At 40.7% G+C, this 16198-nt stretch overlaps 1 protein-coding gene and 1 pseudogene across 5 annotated transcripts in view; one reads left to right on the top strand and one right to left on the bottom strand.

The window, feature by feature from the left end:
- RALGPS1 (Ral GEF with PH domain and SH3 binding motif 1) overlaps positions 1-16198 on the bottom strand; it is a 292653-nt gene that overhangs the window by 220673 nt on the left and 55782 nt on the right. For all 5 annotated transcript variants that reach the window (XM_041724551.1, XM_041724552.1, XM_041724553.1 and 2 more), the window contains exon 5: positions 6740-6790. In XM_041724551.1, the coding sequence (XP_041580485.1) occupies positions 6740-6790 (51 nt within the window). The remainder of the gene's footprint in view (positions 1-6739; positions 6791-16198) is intronic.
- On the top strand, positions 573-2653 carry LOC121472903 (annotated as a pseudogene).

Raw genomic sequence — 16198 nt, 5'->3', positions numbered from 1 at the left:
CATGAAGAATATTTGAATTAAGTTTTACCTCTTAAAAAAGAATAGCTGTTCTTATATAACGTGACTACACCAGCTATTCTGAGAAAGCAGCAAGAAGCAAAAGCTGGAAATAGCTATTTCACAGCAGGTAATCATACCTCAGGATATAGCTACTGTACAAAGTTTATACTCAGATAATCCTGGACAGGAATAAAGGTGGGGGGTAACTGATGGAAAAACTTATTACTATACAGACCTTAGCATCATGAATGGCTTTCTTCATGAGGATCTGAAGTTACTATCTCTGACCACATTGCACAGAAGAGCCAATAAGAATTTTAAAGAGAGCAATTTCTAATAAGGGAATTAAGCTACACAAAAGGAACCTTCACACAGAAACTCTATCAGGAAAAAAAAAGTGCATAGGAAGCCATGTGTTCTACATAGTAAGAGCAAGCTGAATTGTCTCTGGTCCCTCCTTTAATGAGCTTGCCTACCATGCTGAACCGTAGCTGGAATGTTCACTGACAACAGCGAGCCAGATCTGGAGGTGTGTGCAGCATAGGATTACATGAATAAACAGTGAAGAACATGTCCAAGGACTGAACAAGAGTTTATAAGTCCCAGCCCCTCATCAGGAAAATAATTTTTGTGCATTGGATTTTCACTCATGCAAAATTTATTCACATGATTCAAAAAGGGCTCTGACACTACCGTATACAAAGACCTCAACACTGCTGACCATGATCAACCCAGCCTGGAGCATTTTCCTCATCGGGACTAAAATTGGGCTGTTCCTTCAGGTGGCACCTCTATCAGTTATGGCTAAATCCTGCCCATCTGTGTGCCGCTGTGATGCAGGGTTCATTTACTGTAATGATCACTTTCTGACATCCATTCCAGCAGGAATACCAGAGGATGCTACAACCCTATACCTTCAGAACAACCAAATCAATAACGCTGGAATTCCTTCAGATTTGAAAAACTTGCTAAAAGTACAAAGAATATACCTATACCACAACAGTTTAGATGAATTTCCTACCAACCTACCAAAGTATGTAAGAGTTACATTTGCAGGAAAATAACAGAAGAACTATACTTATGATTCTCTTTCCAAAATTCCCTACCTGGAAGAATTACACTTAGATGATAATTCGGTCTCTGCTGTTAGCATTGAAGAGGGGGCATTCCGAGACAGCAACTATCTTCGACTTTCCTGTCCCGTAGTCACCTTAGCACAATCCCCTGGGGTTTGCCCAGGACTATAGAAGAACTACGCTTGGATGATAACCGCATATCCACTATTTCATCCCCATCTCTTCAAGGTCTCACTAGCCTAAAACGCCTGGTTTTGGGTGGAAATCTATTGAACAACCATGGTTTAGGTGATAAAGTTTTTTTCAACCTAGTCAACTTAACAGAACTGTCCCTGGTATGGAATTCCCTGACTGCTGCACCAGTAAACCTCAGGCACAAACCAGAGGAAGCTTTATCTTCAAGATAACCACATCAATTGGGTGCCCCCAAATGCTTTTCTTATCTAAGGCAGCTGTATCTACTTGATAAGTCCAATAACAACCTAAGTAATTTACCTCAGGTAATGATTGGACAATATAATCCAACTGATTCTTCGCAACAATCCCTGGTATTGTGGGTGCAAGATGAAATGGGTACGTGACTGGTTGCAATCACTACCTATGAAGGTCAATGTGCGTGGGCTTATGTGCCAAGCTCCCAAAAAAGTTCTATTTGATTGTAAGGACAGTGCAGTTGTAAGCACCATTCAGATAACCACTGCAATACCCAATACGGTATATCCTGCTCAAGGACAGTGGCCAGCTCCAGTGACCAAACAACCAGACATCAAGAATCCTAAGCTCACTAAAGATCAGCAAACCACAGGGAGTCCAGCAAGAAAAACAATTATAATTACTGTGAAATCTGTCACCTCCGACACAATTCATATCTCTTGGAAACTTGTCCTACCTATGACTGCTTTAAGACTCAGCTGGCTCAAAAAAAAAAAAAAAAAAAAAAAAAAGACTCAGGTGGCTCAAACTGGGCCATAGCCCAGCATCTGGATCTAAAACAGAAACAATCATAACAGGAGAATGTAATGGTCACAGCCCTAGAGCCTGATTCGCCCTATCGAGCCTGCATGGTTCCCATGGAAACCAGCAACCTCTACCTATTTGATGACACCTGTGTTTGTATTGAGACTGAAACTGTACCCCTTCGAATGTACAACCCTACAACCACCCTTAATAGAGAGCAAGAGAAAGAACCTTACAAAAATCCCAATTTACCATTGGCTGCCATCATTGGTGGGGCTGTGGCCCTGGTGACCATTGACCTTCTTGCTTTAGTTTGCTGGTATGTTCATAGAAATGTATCACTCTTCTCAAGGAACTGTGAGTACAGCAAAGGGAGGAGAAGGAAGGATGACTATGCGGAAGCTGGCACTAAGAAGGACAACTCCATCCTGGAAATCAGGGAGACTTCTTTTCAGATGTTACCAATAAGCAATGAACCAATCTCAAAGGAGGAATTTGTAATACACACCATATTTCCTCCTAATGGAGTAAATCTTTATAAAAACAATCACAGTGAAAGCAGCAGTAACCAAAGCTACAGAGACAGTGGTATTCCAGACTCAGATCACTTGCACTCATGATGCTGGAGGCCTTGTAGCAGACTGTGTTTCGGTTTTTTTAAACCTAAGGGAAGTGATGGTAGGAACCCTGTTCTACTGCAAAACACTGGAAAAGAGAGACTGGAAAAAGCAATGTACTATACATTTGCCATATAATTTATATTTAAGAACTTTTTATTAAAAGTTTCAAATTTCAGGTTACTGCTGCAATTGATGTAGTGGAGATGCCTGAACACGATTCTATATTTTAGTATTTTTTAGTAATTTGTACTGTATTTTCCTTGCAAATATTGACGTTATAAACCATTTACTTTGTGTTCTACTGAGTAAGATGACTTGTTGGCTGTGAAAGTGATTTCCTTGCTGTACTGAACAATCAGGACTGAGTTCACATGAGATCCTTGTAGTATAAGCACAGGCCATTTTTTCACTTTGGTATTAATAAAATGTAAAAAAAAAAAAACTGGCTGAATGAGAAAAATTAAAGTTCAAAAAATAGTTATGAAATTATGTTCCAACTATTAAATTTGTATTATCCCAGGGGTATTCAATAAATTAAAATATGTGAAGTAATGGACAATATCAAACTTGCTGCATATCTCCATTTTTACTCTAAGCAAAGTAGATATCCTTAAGAAAGCATTATCTTTTGAACTGAATACATCAGCTAGCATAAAGGAGTATGAAGTCTGTTGTTAAAACCACTGTTAACAAAGTTTTAGCATGAAGAACTTCACAAATCAATAATGTGAGCATGCTTCTACGTTAGGGGGGAAATTTGTACCTAGGAAAACATGAAAACTTAGACTCCATAGTATAATGAACACAAATACCAGAATTGCATTTTGGTCTTGCCTATACCATCCCAATTTTTGAAAAGTGAATTCTAAAGACATAATTGTTAATGTTTATGTTTTTATCATAAACGATGTCAACAAAGAAACACTTACATGCATTTAAAAAGGTAGTGTAACCATAAGCCAATTCCCCTCAACAATGCAGAGAAAGTAGTACTTTAAATAAGGAAGAATTTAAAATAAAAATAAATACTAGAAATCAAATTTAGATCCAGTTTATGTGAAATGTTTTAACACTGTACATAAAAAAGTTCAATTTACTTTCACAATGATCAAGAATACTGCCCATTTCTGTCACAGTTTTCCACATATCACATAATGAACTTGTAATGTAACACTTCTTTCTTCCTACAAAATTGTGAGCTATTACTTGTTTAAAAACCACATCAGGGGGATCCCTGGGTGGCGCAGCGGTTTGGTGCCTGCCTTTGGCCCAGGGCGTGATCCTGGAGACCCGGGATCAAATCCCACATCGGGCTCCCGGTGCATGGAGCCTGCTTCTCCCTCTGCCTGTGTCTCTGCCTCTCTCTCTCTCTCTCTCTGTCACTATCATAAATAAATAAATAAATAAAAATTAAAAAAAAAAAAAACCACATCATTTTTCTGTTGCCATGATTTTTTTCTCCCAACAAAAAAACAAAGTGCATTGTATGCCCTTTGGCCAGTCTTGTATGTGCCTTGATCCAACACTACATGTATTCAGCCTTTAAAACTCGACAAATTTTTCATACTTCCTTAAATATGAAAAATTATGGCCTTATTGCTGAATAAAACAAGAAAAAAAAGTACAAAAAAAAAATAAAGACAGGACAATTTACATATCAAAAAGAACAGAGCCAGAGATTCCCTGACCCACTCTAACTCTAGCTCTATGAGAGCAACATCTCCAAGGATGGAGCCTAGGCTTCTGTATTTCTATACAGAGCTCCCCAGCTGATTCTGATGCATAGGCAACAGTGAAAGGTACCAGCCCACAGGCTTCCTGATCTTCTGGGAGGACAGGTCACTCACAGTGTCCATCTTGCTCTGATGATGGCCTCTGCTTCCTGAGAAGTCTTGTCAAATTTATAAATGTCCCTCCAACTCTGGGTGGGTCAGCCACAATGTGGCAGACATCATCAGGAAGAAAAATAGTTTTCAGTCCACTAACAACAACGACAGCAAAAAAGCTGGGGCAGCTCCCATGATCCTCCTTTTAGCCAGTTTTGAAAATGACAAGAAGGACCAAACTCTTCCATTTTTAGTGTGTGTAGATCCAAGACATTCAAGTTTGGGGTTTCTCCAGAGACCTCAAGGGAATTAGTTCTTAATCCTCACTCTGTATCTGAATCACCTGGTTACCTTCTACAAAATTGGGCTGACTGGGCCCAGGCCTTGACCCAGAGATCTAGATTCAATGGTCAAGGGTGGAGTCCAGGTACCCCATGTTTCAGAGGCCGCCCAGGTAATTCTGATGTGAGCCACAACTGACAATCACAGCTCCAAGTGAAAATCTTGAAAGCAAAACATCTCTACCTTAATGTCTTATCACAATTTAAAATAAGATATGTCTTGGATGAGGCACCTTGCAAACTTCCGTGCCCTGGGGAAAAGCCTTGGTCTGGCCCTAGTCATGCCTCTGAAGAACTCCCCACCATTTTTCCTCCTATCATCAGCCTGAATGGCTACCCCAGCTTCCCTGGGCACATGCAGGTCGAGGAACCAGGGCTCACGGCAAGCTGGACTACTCTCCCAGATGCTCAGGACAAAGAATAAAGATCCAAATGTCTAAATGACTCCAGATCAAAGAGAAGCAGAGAAAATGATCACAAATAGCTTTAGACTGAAAACTAAGGCAACTGTCAAACTAATACTCCCCTAAAAATCGCCAAGAGGTAGAGAGTTGCTTTATTTTTTTTAATTAGAGAGAATGGATAATTTCATGTTAGAAGACAACAGGAAAAGATTGGAAGTCAGCCAATGAAAAAAAAACAAACATAGCTCTGCTCCCCAAACCTGATAAGCAAAGCACATACGTTCATATGCGTGCGCACACACACACACACACAGTTATACAAATCACTGCCACGTCTTCCCATAAATGCTGAGTGCAGCTAGAAGTACTAGTTTCCTCCTAATTTGCAGTAGGTTAGATGCCAGCTCTCAGAAGGCCTGGATCCTCTATCTTTGTATTAAAATATGCTGCTTTTTCTCAAAACCTTAACAGCTACCATACTCTAAGACGAAGGGCTACATGTCAAGAGAGTTCTGGAATTCACACCATGGTCACAGCAGACACTTTCTGACACATCTCCTCACTTCTCTAAAATGTGTCCCCTCAGCTGTGCCTGCTCATCTTGGCTACATGCTCCTGGCTCAGCTCATGAACCAGCACTAGCCACGTGGCTCACTTGGGCTGGACTCGGTCTGGAAGGTGGCTGAAGGAGGATCATGTAAATGGAGGCCTTTGGGGAGGCTACACTGGACCCCATGAATGGACAGGAAAGAAGACAGGACAGCAAAAAAGAGGAAAAAGCAGAGGCAAGAGGCAGAGCTTCCATCTTGGTTGGCTCTCCAGCTACCTGAACTCCATGCCCATGAATTCCATCAACTGCCCCTTTCTCCCTATAATAAACTCCCTTCCTGCCTATTCAGCTACTTTGAAACGGATTTCTATTACTTGCCAACACAAAAAGAACCCTGACTAAAACAACCCTAAAGCCTTGTTATCATCTACTATACATTTCCAGGATATTTTTAAAGACCAAAACCAACTTTTTTTTTCTCTTTATTGAATATGCTATTTCTAAAAATGTACACATGCTTTTAATGTAAATATGTATATGCTTTGCTGTGGCAACTGGTTTCAAACTCAAAAACAAGTAAACCACCAGAATTTGGGATCAACAGAAAGAAAGCTCTCCAGAAAAATGCTCCCTCACATCCCCTTCCTGACAGGGACCATTCTCAGCAGGAGGAGCCTGGGGAAAGACGTCAGTGTGAGAAGGCCTGGCTCAGTCATGGAGGCCATGGGCACCCACTGCCCACAGCCCTGCCAAAGTGGGCCAGAAACAGTGACATTCTCTGCAGAACCCAAATACCTGACTCAAAGAATGAGAAGCACCTGGATGAGCTCTTTCATAGGGGCTTAAATCAATAATGCGTTTACAGAGACTTCAAGGGAGAAATCAAGAGTCACTCAAACATGGCTGACTAAATCATCTCCTCCCAGCCACAGTGTTTAGAACAGTCTAAAGGACAAAGTACAGACCTCCGGCTGGATGGCTTTAAACACAGGTATGTCCATTAACGTGATCTGGCTCTGCAACAAAAGAGAATCAGTGTTAGAAGATACTGGAAATCAAAGATAACTTTGAATCTATACGGAGTAGTAACATTCTGCCTGGAAAGAAAAAAATCAAGAAAGAATAGAATAAAAAATTTCTAAATTGCCTCCTCTATCCCTTCCTCCTTCATAAATCTTGGCCTCACACCCTTCTTTCTTTAATGTGAAACAAACTCTCTAAGGATTGATAATAGTCATTTGGAGGGTGGGACTGAGATTAAGGGGAACATTTTTAGTTTGGATATTTTTGTACTATTTGAGTTTTTGTTTCAAGCATGAAACTATTGTAATTTAAAAAAGTTGTAGACACAATATTAAAAATTAGAATGCTAAACAGAGAGACTATCTATTACTCTAAATTTAAATTTTAAAAAATTATGGCTTATAGAAATTGTATATTTCTTCTGAAGTCTAAGCCTCCTCTAAATTACATGGTAGGGTGCTACTTGAGATGCATCCATGGACCAGCGCTGGACCGCAAACTATTTATTCCACCAGCTCACAATGAGATAACTACAGAATTTGAGAGCAGGCATTTGGGAACTTTTATAACAAATTGCCACACGTTTTTATTGTTTTTTTTTTTTTAAGTATCAGTCCCCAACAGATGAAAAATGATAAAAAAAAAAAAAAACTGGCCCTTTACCACAGCTTGCTTGCAACACACTAATGTTTTAAATACAGGAAACACGTATCTAGTTAAAGGCTATTCCCATCTTTAGCTGCTCCTCAGCTAACAGTAAGACACCGCTGACAATCTTCGCAGGCCAAGGCATGCACTGAGCTGACTTCACCTTATCTGCCAATCTCTATGTCAGCTGGAATGCCAGGTGTCAGTTAAGAGACACCTGTGACAGGTCAGGGAAAGGAGTGAAAAGGGCATCTGAGTGCCTCTTAACACAAGCCTGCCCACGGCACACAGATCAAGAAGAAGGACATGATGCAGTAGAACGGACTGGGACTCTGGAATAAGCTGGGCTTGGGTGTGTGTCTGGATACCACTGTTTAAGAGTAGTAGTATTTTCTGTAACACATGATTTAACCTCTCCCAGTCTCAGGTGCCACATTGAGGAAATGGTGACAATAATCCCTATCTTATAGGATCCTTGGGAAAATTCAAGACAAGAAGTACAAAATGCCTGGCATCTGACAGGTGCTATCTCTAGATATGCATATGGATACATATGCATACAAAATACATAAAACTATACATACATATATACATGCATTTGGATAAAGCACATCTATGCAGCACATAAAGACAGAGACAGAGAGCATCCATCAGGTGCCAGGCATTTTGCACCTCCTATCTTGAATTTTCACAAAGATTATATAGATAGATAGATAGATAGATAGATAGATAGATAGATAGATAGATATATCATAAACTCCTGAATAACATGGAGGTTAGGGATGTCAACCCTCTGTTATCTAAAATCTGCATATTGGGGCAAGTGGGTGGCTCAGTCGGTTAAGCATCTGACTCTTGATTTCAGCTCAGGTCATGATCTTGGGGTCACTGGATAGAGCCCTATGTCAAGCTCCATGCTCACCAAGGAGTCTTCTCTCTCTCTCTCTCTCTCTGCCCCTCCCCCCACTCACAGTCTCACTCTAATATAAATAAATATATCTTTAAAAAAATAAAATAAAACCTTCATATAATTTTTGACTCCCCAAAACTTAACTACTAATAGCCTACTATATATAGATCAGTAGCCTTAATAATAACATCAACAGTTGATTAACACATTTTGTATGTTATAAGAATTATAAACTGTACTCTTACAATAAAATAAGCTAGAGAAAAGCAATTCTTAAGAAAATCATAAAGAGAAAATGCATTTACAATACTGTATTTATTAAAAAAATCTGTATATAAGTGGACCCACACAGTTCAAACCTGTGTGTTCAAGGGTCAACTGTACGTACATGTGTGTTTATATATTTACACTTATATACCATATATATGTGAACTCACACAGATGGGCTCATAGCTCATGTATCAGCATGTGAACTTATGCTTCCTGATAAATACATGAGCTAAGAAATAAGGAACCGTTGATTTGTTTGAATGTTCAAGCATCAAAAGTTGCTCTTCAACGAGGCTGTTACATTGAGTCAACCAATAGTCATGAAAGAAACCTCACTTCACAGATACATAGTAAAAATGGCAACATACACAGTGTGTCAAGTGTAATCACTTTCCAGGGTTAAGGTGCAGAACTGTGGTTGCCTCTTGGAACAATTTAAAGGTTGTCCAAGACCACTAGGTTCCTGAGCAACACAGGATCCAGGCCAGAGCATATCATCCTCAGGGTTGAGCAAGAGAGGAAAATTAAGCATGTGGCCTCTGTGGAGAGCCTCTTTACCCCTCCAACAGGCTAGTTTTGTCACTAATGGAAGCTCTGCAGAGACAGCAAAGGCACTAGGAATACAGAAGTTCTTGGGAACCAGGCCCTTTCACCTCTGCATCTACCCACCAGTGGCAAGGGGGCACTGGATGCTAGCATAAGGAGGATCTGGTCCTCGTACTCTAGGTGTCAAGGGATGACTAAGGCCAGGAAGCCTACAGGTCTGTGTGTCTGGCCCAGAGCTATGTCCCAGGCAGTGCACACACACTGGCATTTCTCCTGCCAGACCCATAGAGATTGCTCGCCAAGTCCCCTCACATTTGGATTACTTCTGCCATCCTGGGGAATAGAAAGGCCTTGTGAAAACAGGAGATTCACACTGAAAGCTCAGTGTGAAGACCTTGGAAATCTCTCTCACCACTCAAGTCAACTCCCTATCGGGACCAGCAGAATATTTGCAATGTCATTTAGGATGAGAACCAAAAGTCTGCTAATATGAAAATGAGGAAACTTCCTCTCCATCCTGCCATCACTTCTAGGGTTTGCTACTGAATTTCCAAATGATTTATTAAAATAGTGGCTTTACATTTCACATTTTTTTGGATGGTCCAAGTTTCGAGTATTCTGATTCCTGCTTGGCCCCTGAGTCAGAAAATGTATTCAGGTATTTTATTCCAAACAAACAACAAAAGAGATCACCAAACTTAAAAAATAATGGCTGGTCCCAAACACATAATCTGAGGGTTTTCAGAAGACTCTCCCATTTCCATCCTCTCAATTTGAACCAAAAAAGATGAGTACAAAACAATAATATGTCAATACATAGGTAAAATCATCAGATTATAAATTTCACGTCATTTTACCACAAAGCCAAACACACATGGAAAGGTTGCTGATGAGCAGTCCTTCCCAAGAAGTATGGGCACTCCAAAGTAGGCAGTTTTATCAGAAAGGGAGGGTGTGGGTAGGGGTGGAGACTTGTCAGGTCCTGTGCCCCTTCACAGCAGCTCTCAGCCTCACGAGACTTTGACCCTCCCGCAGGGGAGATTCCCAGATGGGGAATCTGGGGCAATGGGGCAATGGGGCCATCTGGTCTAGAAGCAGCATTTCTCATGATAAGCACTGGGCATTGCATGTAAGTGTTAAATATCTACATTGTACACCTGAAACTAACATTACACTGTATGGTAACTAACTAGACGATAAGCAAAAACAATGAATGAATGAATGAACGAACGAACGAACGAATGAAATCTGTAACCCTGCCACAGTGAGGCACAGATGCCTGGACTGAGGAGCACACTCCTGAACAAGTCTCTCAATGGCTTCTCCTTATTTTTGGAAATAAAGCCTTAATAAAGGATATCCAACAAAGCTAGTCACCATGGCAATGCCTTCTTTATCCTAACTACATCTCCCATCTCCTCCTTCCTTCTAGTCCAGGGCTCCCTAAAAATCCAGGCTTTTTAGGGAAATGGCTAATCTCCAGATATTATAAAACACCTCTGTTGAGGTGAATCCTTGAGAATGGAGAGACCTGTTGAAGCACTTCACAATATGGCTCTAAAGGAAGAAGTGGTTCTCCATAGATAAATGAAAGATACTGAGCCAAAAAGGAAACAAAAAAAAAATTTTCTGCAAATGCTCAATATAGTGTTTCTCCCTCTAACACTGGTGACTAAATCCCCTCTTCCCAGCCACAACCTTATATACAGGCTCTCGATCCCCAAATAAACAAACAAAAGAAGCTGTTGGCAAATTAGTAGCATATTTTATAACAGAAGATACATTTTTTTAAATATTTTATTTATTTATTCCTGAGAGACACAGGAGAGAGGCAGAGACACAGGCAGAGGGAGAAGCAGTCTCCTCACAGGGATCCCGATGTAGGACTCAATCCCAGGACCCCAGGATCATGCTCTGAGCCTAGCCTACGGCAGACACTCAACTACGGCAGACACTCAACCACTGAGCCACTCACTGAGCCACCCAGGCGTCCCCAGAAGATATCTTTAAATTTGCATTTAGATCACTCCACCAACGCATGACCAGGAGGGCTCACAGAACAAAAAGCAATCAGCTCCAAAGATATATATTCCTACTTCCACTCCCAGAGATATAGGAAGCATGTGTCTGGCAAATTTAGAATCATAGTCAAGGAAATGCGAATTAAACAGGAAGATGCCGTTTGTCGTCCATCAGTACCATCAGGAGCGACAGGACCATAGACTTTTCTGTTCTTTTTGGAAAGCAATCTGGCAGTAATCCATTTAAAAAGTTTCTTAACTTTTGATTTTTTTTAAAGATTTTTAAAAATTTATTTACTCAAAAAAAAAATTTATTTACTCATGAGAGACACAGAGAGAGAGAGAGAGAGAGAGAGAGAGGCAGAGACACAGGCAGAGGGAGAAGCAGGCTCCATGCTGGGAGCCCGACGTGGGACTTGATTCCGGAACTAAAGGATCACGCCCTGGGCCAAAGGCAGGCGCTAAGCTAAACCGCTGAGCCACCCAGGGATCCCCTAACTTTTGATTTTTTTAAAAAAGTCAAACTTTCTGACTTGCAAGAATAGTATGATGAAATCTTTAACTTTTCACCTCACTTCACTAATTAACATCTTGTCTCATTTGCGTTAGCTCTCTCTATATAATTATACATATACTTTTTTGGGGAACCACTCAAAAATAAAAAGCAGACATCATGACTCTTCACTCCTAAATCCTTCAGCATGTTATTTCCCAAGAAGAAGATCATGCTCTTACATTACAATAAAACTATAACACCCAGGTAACATTGCTACAATAGCATTATCTAAAATTACAGCCTGCATTCAAAATTTGCTACATATCCCAACACTGTTTTTTGTAGCATTTTTTTCTTGATCCAAGATCAGGCATTGCACTTAGATATTATCTCCTAAAAAGTAAAATGAGCAAACTGTTGACACAACAATCCCTACACCTACAGAAAGAAGAGCACTGGTACATAAAGAGACTTTACATACAAATCTACATTTAGATACAGATAGAAAAACAGGGGGTGCCTGGGTGGCTCAGTCAGTTAAGCATCTGCCTTCAGCTCAGGTCATGATCCCAGGGTCCTAGGATGGAGCCCCACATCAGGCTCCCTATTCAGCAAGGAGCCTGCTTCTCCCTCTGTTCCTCCCCATGCTTATGCTGTCTTTCTCTTTCTGTCACATAAATCAATAAAATGTTTTTTAAAAAAAGAAAAGAAAAATAGATGTTTACTACATCATTATTTGCAGTAGCAAAAATTTGGAAAGAACATAAAGGAATGAAAAGGGACTTGTTGAAAAATATTATTGCATATGCAGACTCTGTTATATTATGTGTCTATTAAAAATAGAGAATTAAAAAGGGTTTCTGGGTGGCTCAGTCGGTTGAGCATCCAACTCTTGTTTCAGCTTAGGTCATGATCTCAGGGCCATGAGATCAAGCCCTGAGCTGGGCTCCATGCTCAGTGGGGAGTTTGGGATTCTCTCTCCTTCTCCTTCTCCCCCTCCCCTGCTCACACTCACGCTCTCTCTCTCAAATAAACTTTAAAAATAGAGAATTAGGGATCCCTGGGTGGCGCAGTGGTTTAGCGCCTGCCTTTGGCCCAGGGCACGTTCCTGGAGACCCGGGATCGAATCCCACATCGGGCTCCCTGCATGGAGCCTGCTTCTCCCTCTGCCTATGTCTCTGCCTCTCTCTCTCTCTCTCTCTCTCTCTCTCTCTATGTGTGTGTGTGTGACTATCATAAATAAATAAAATTTTAAAAAATAAATAAATAAAAATAGAGAATTAAATCCACACCTATTGACCTAGAAGGATGTTCATGTTCAGCCTGCTAGGGAGTAGAAGGATGGAGGTCTAGCTATAGATCTCTGACATCAGCTGTAGCAACATTTTTTTAGATATGTCTTGTGAGGCAAGGAAAACAAAAGCAAAAATAAACTATTGGGACTACAACAGAATAAAAAGCTTCTGCAGAGCAAAGAAAACAACAAAACTAAAAGACAACCCACTGAATGAGAGAAGATATTTGCAAATGACATATCGAATAAAGGGTTAGTATCAAAAATATATATAAAGAACTGATACAACTCAAAACGTAAAAACCAAATAATCCAATTTAAAAATAGGCAGAAGACATGAGCAGACATTTCTCCAAAGAAGACATCCAGATGGTCAACAGACACCTGAAAAGATGCTCCATCATTCATCATCAGGAACAAATCAAAACCACAAAGAGAGGGATGCCTGGGTGGCTCAGTGGTTGAGTGTCTGCCTTCAGCTCAAGGCGTGATCCCTGAGTCCTGGGATCAAGTCCCACATCAGGCTCCCCACAGGGAGCCTGCTTCTCCCTCTGCCTGTGTCTTTGCCTCTTTCTCAGGGTCTCTCATGAATAAATAAAATCTTTAAAAAAACAACACAATGAGATATCACCTCACACCTCTCAGAATGGCTAAAATCAAAAACACAAGTAACAACAAGTGTTAGCAAGAATGTAGAGAAAAAAGAACTCCCTTACTCTGTTGGTGGGAATGCAAACTCACGTAGCCACTGTGGAAAACAATGGAAGTTCTTCAAAAAATTAAAATAGAACTACCCTACAATCCTGTAATCGTACCACTGGGTATTTACCCAAAGAATATAAAAATGCCAATTTGAAAGGATATGTGCACCCCTATGTTTATAGCAGCTTTTTAAAAAAAAGATTTTATTTATTTATTCATGAGAGACATAAAGAGAGAGAGGCAGAGGGAGAAGCAGGCTCCATGCAGGAAGCCTGACGTGGGACTCAATCCCGGGTCTCCAAAATCAGGCCCTGGGCTGAAGGCAGCGCTAAACCGCTGAGCCACCTGGGCTGCCCTATAGCAGCATTATTGACAACAGCCAAATTACAGAAACAGCCCAAGTATCCATCAACAGATGAATGTATAAAGAACATGTGGTATAAATATACAACAGAATACTATTTAGCCATTAAAAAAAGAACAAAATCTTGCCATCTGCAACAACATAGATGGATCTAGAGAGAATAATGCTAAGCGAAATAAGTCAATCAAAGACATACTATACGATTTCATTCATATGTGAGATTTAAGGAACAAAACAAATGAACAAAGGAAAAAAAGAGACAAACCAAAAAACAGACTCAACTATAGAGAACAAACTGATGGTTACCAGAGGAGAGGTGGGGGGGGGGATGGGGGAAACAGGTGACGGGGATTAAAGAGTACACCTACCATGATGATCACTACGTAATATATGGAACTGTTGAATCACTATATTATGCACTTGAGACTAATATAGCACTATATGTCTACCATACTAGAATTTAAAAAATTTTAAATAATTAAATATAATTGCACATGTGATTCAGATTATATTCCCATTAGATAATGCTGGTCTAGAATGTCAGCCCTGGTTTTAAATCCCAGATAGACAGTGCCACTTACTTTCTGTGTGAAGAAGTGACTTTCTTCATTAAGCACTGACTTGCTCATCAATAAACTGGGAATAATAAATATACCTAATTTATCAGGCTGATATGAGAAGTAAATTAGATAATGCATGCAAAGCACTTAGGTTAAGACCTAGACATGGTAGGTGTTCAAAAATGGGAGCTGCCCTTAATATTACCACCCAGCATTAGGTGAATAATCAGGAGGTGGGGGTTTTAGACCTGGCTCTGCTGATACCTGGCTATATGATCCAGGCAAAAAAATAATAATCTGTTAGATCTTTCATTCTTTATTGGAAAATGAGGAGCTAATAATCTGCTTCATTGGTTATTTTGAAGACTGAATTCTTTCAGTCCACATGTATTCAGAGTATCTACTATGAGCTAGGCACCATTCTGGGCACTGGAGAAAGAGTAATGAACAAGCCAGATAAAGTTTCCGTCCTTAAAGAGTTTCTATTCCAGTGGAGGAGATATATCACAAAAAAAATATTGCATCACATAATGTTGGGTAGTAGTAATAAGAAATATGAAGAAACCATGGCAGGGTAAGAGCAAAGAGAGTGATGGAGAGACACCACTTTAGGCCCAAGGACAGAGACAGAGACATGAAGAAGAGCCAGTAAGAGTGAAGGAAGAGAAACACAGGGACCTGTGGCAGGGGGACACTGTGTGAGTCTGAGTTAGAAAGAGGGAGCCAAGGTATAACTGGGCAGCATAGAGATGGGGCAGAAGAGGAGGCTTGGCCAGACCACAGCGGGCACTGGAGGCCGAGGAGGAAGGGAGGAATACAGCATCTCATTCTCAGCCAAGGCAGCTGCTACAGAGCTTTAAGCAAGTTTTTTCTTTTTTAAGATTATTATTTATTTATTCATTCATTCATTCATTCATTCATTCATGAGAGACACGGAGAGAAGCAGAGACACAGGCAGAGGGAGAAGCAGGCTCCACGCAGGGAACCCCGATGCAGGACTCGATCTTGGGACTCCGGGATCATGCTGAGCCAAAGGCAGACACTCAACCACTGGGCCAACCCGGCATCCCTTTAAGCAGGTTTTTAAATGATCCCTTGGCTACGTTGAAGATGATGCACATGCCAGGCTCAGCAGGGCACAAAATAAACATGGGAGCCGGCAATGGCAGAATGCTGAGATGTGGCCCAGTCCCCTGCACCCTGGGGGGCAGAAACCTGTTCCAGCAAAGGGAAAAGGGAGGAAGTGGGCATGGCAGGAAACAGGTCTACGGTGCTGCGGAGAATCACAGCCCTGGGAATCACAGCCCTGGGGCGGTACTTGCAGTCAGGCTCCAGGTCACCCCAGGGGCAATATACTCCTCTACCCTCAAAGGACAAAAGGAAGAAACAAAGTCATGGCCAAAGAAGAGCCAACTCTGCTCCTCTGCCACAAGGAAAAGCCCTCCATCAGACCAGCAGAAACATGCTGAAGGAAAAACCATCTAAAAATATTTATTATTTCAAAATACTCTTTTCTATCATCATAGTAAAGTCATTGTAAAAAATGTAGAAAGTAAACAAAAAGAAGAAAAATTAAATTCCAATTAACTA

Source organism: Vulpes lagopus, chromosome 12 (genome assembly GCF_018345385.1).
Source record: "Vulpes lagopus strain Blue_001 chromosome 12, ASM1834538v1, whole genome shotgun sequence".
NCBI lineage: Eukaryota > Metazoa > Chordata > Mammalia > Carnivora > Canidae > Vulpes > Vulpes lagopus.
Note: the sequence above shows the minus strand (reverse complement) of the source record. Positions and strands in the feature narration are given on the sequence as shown.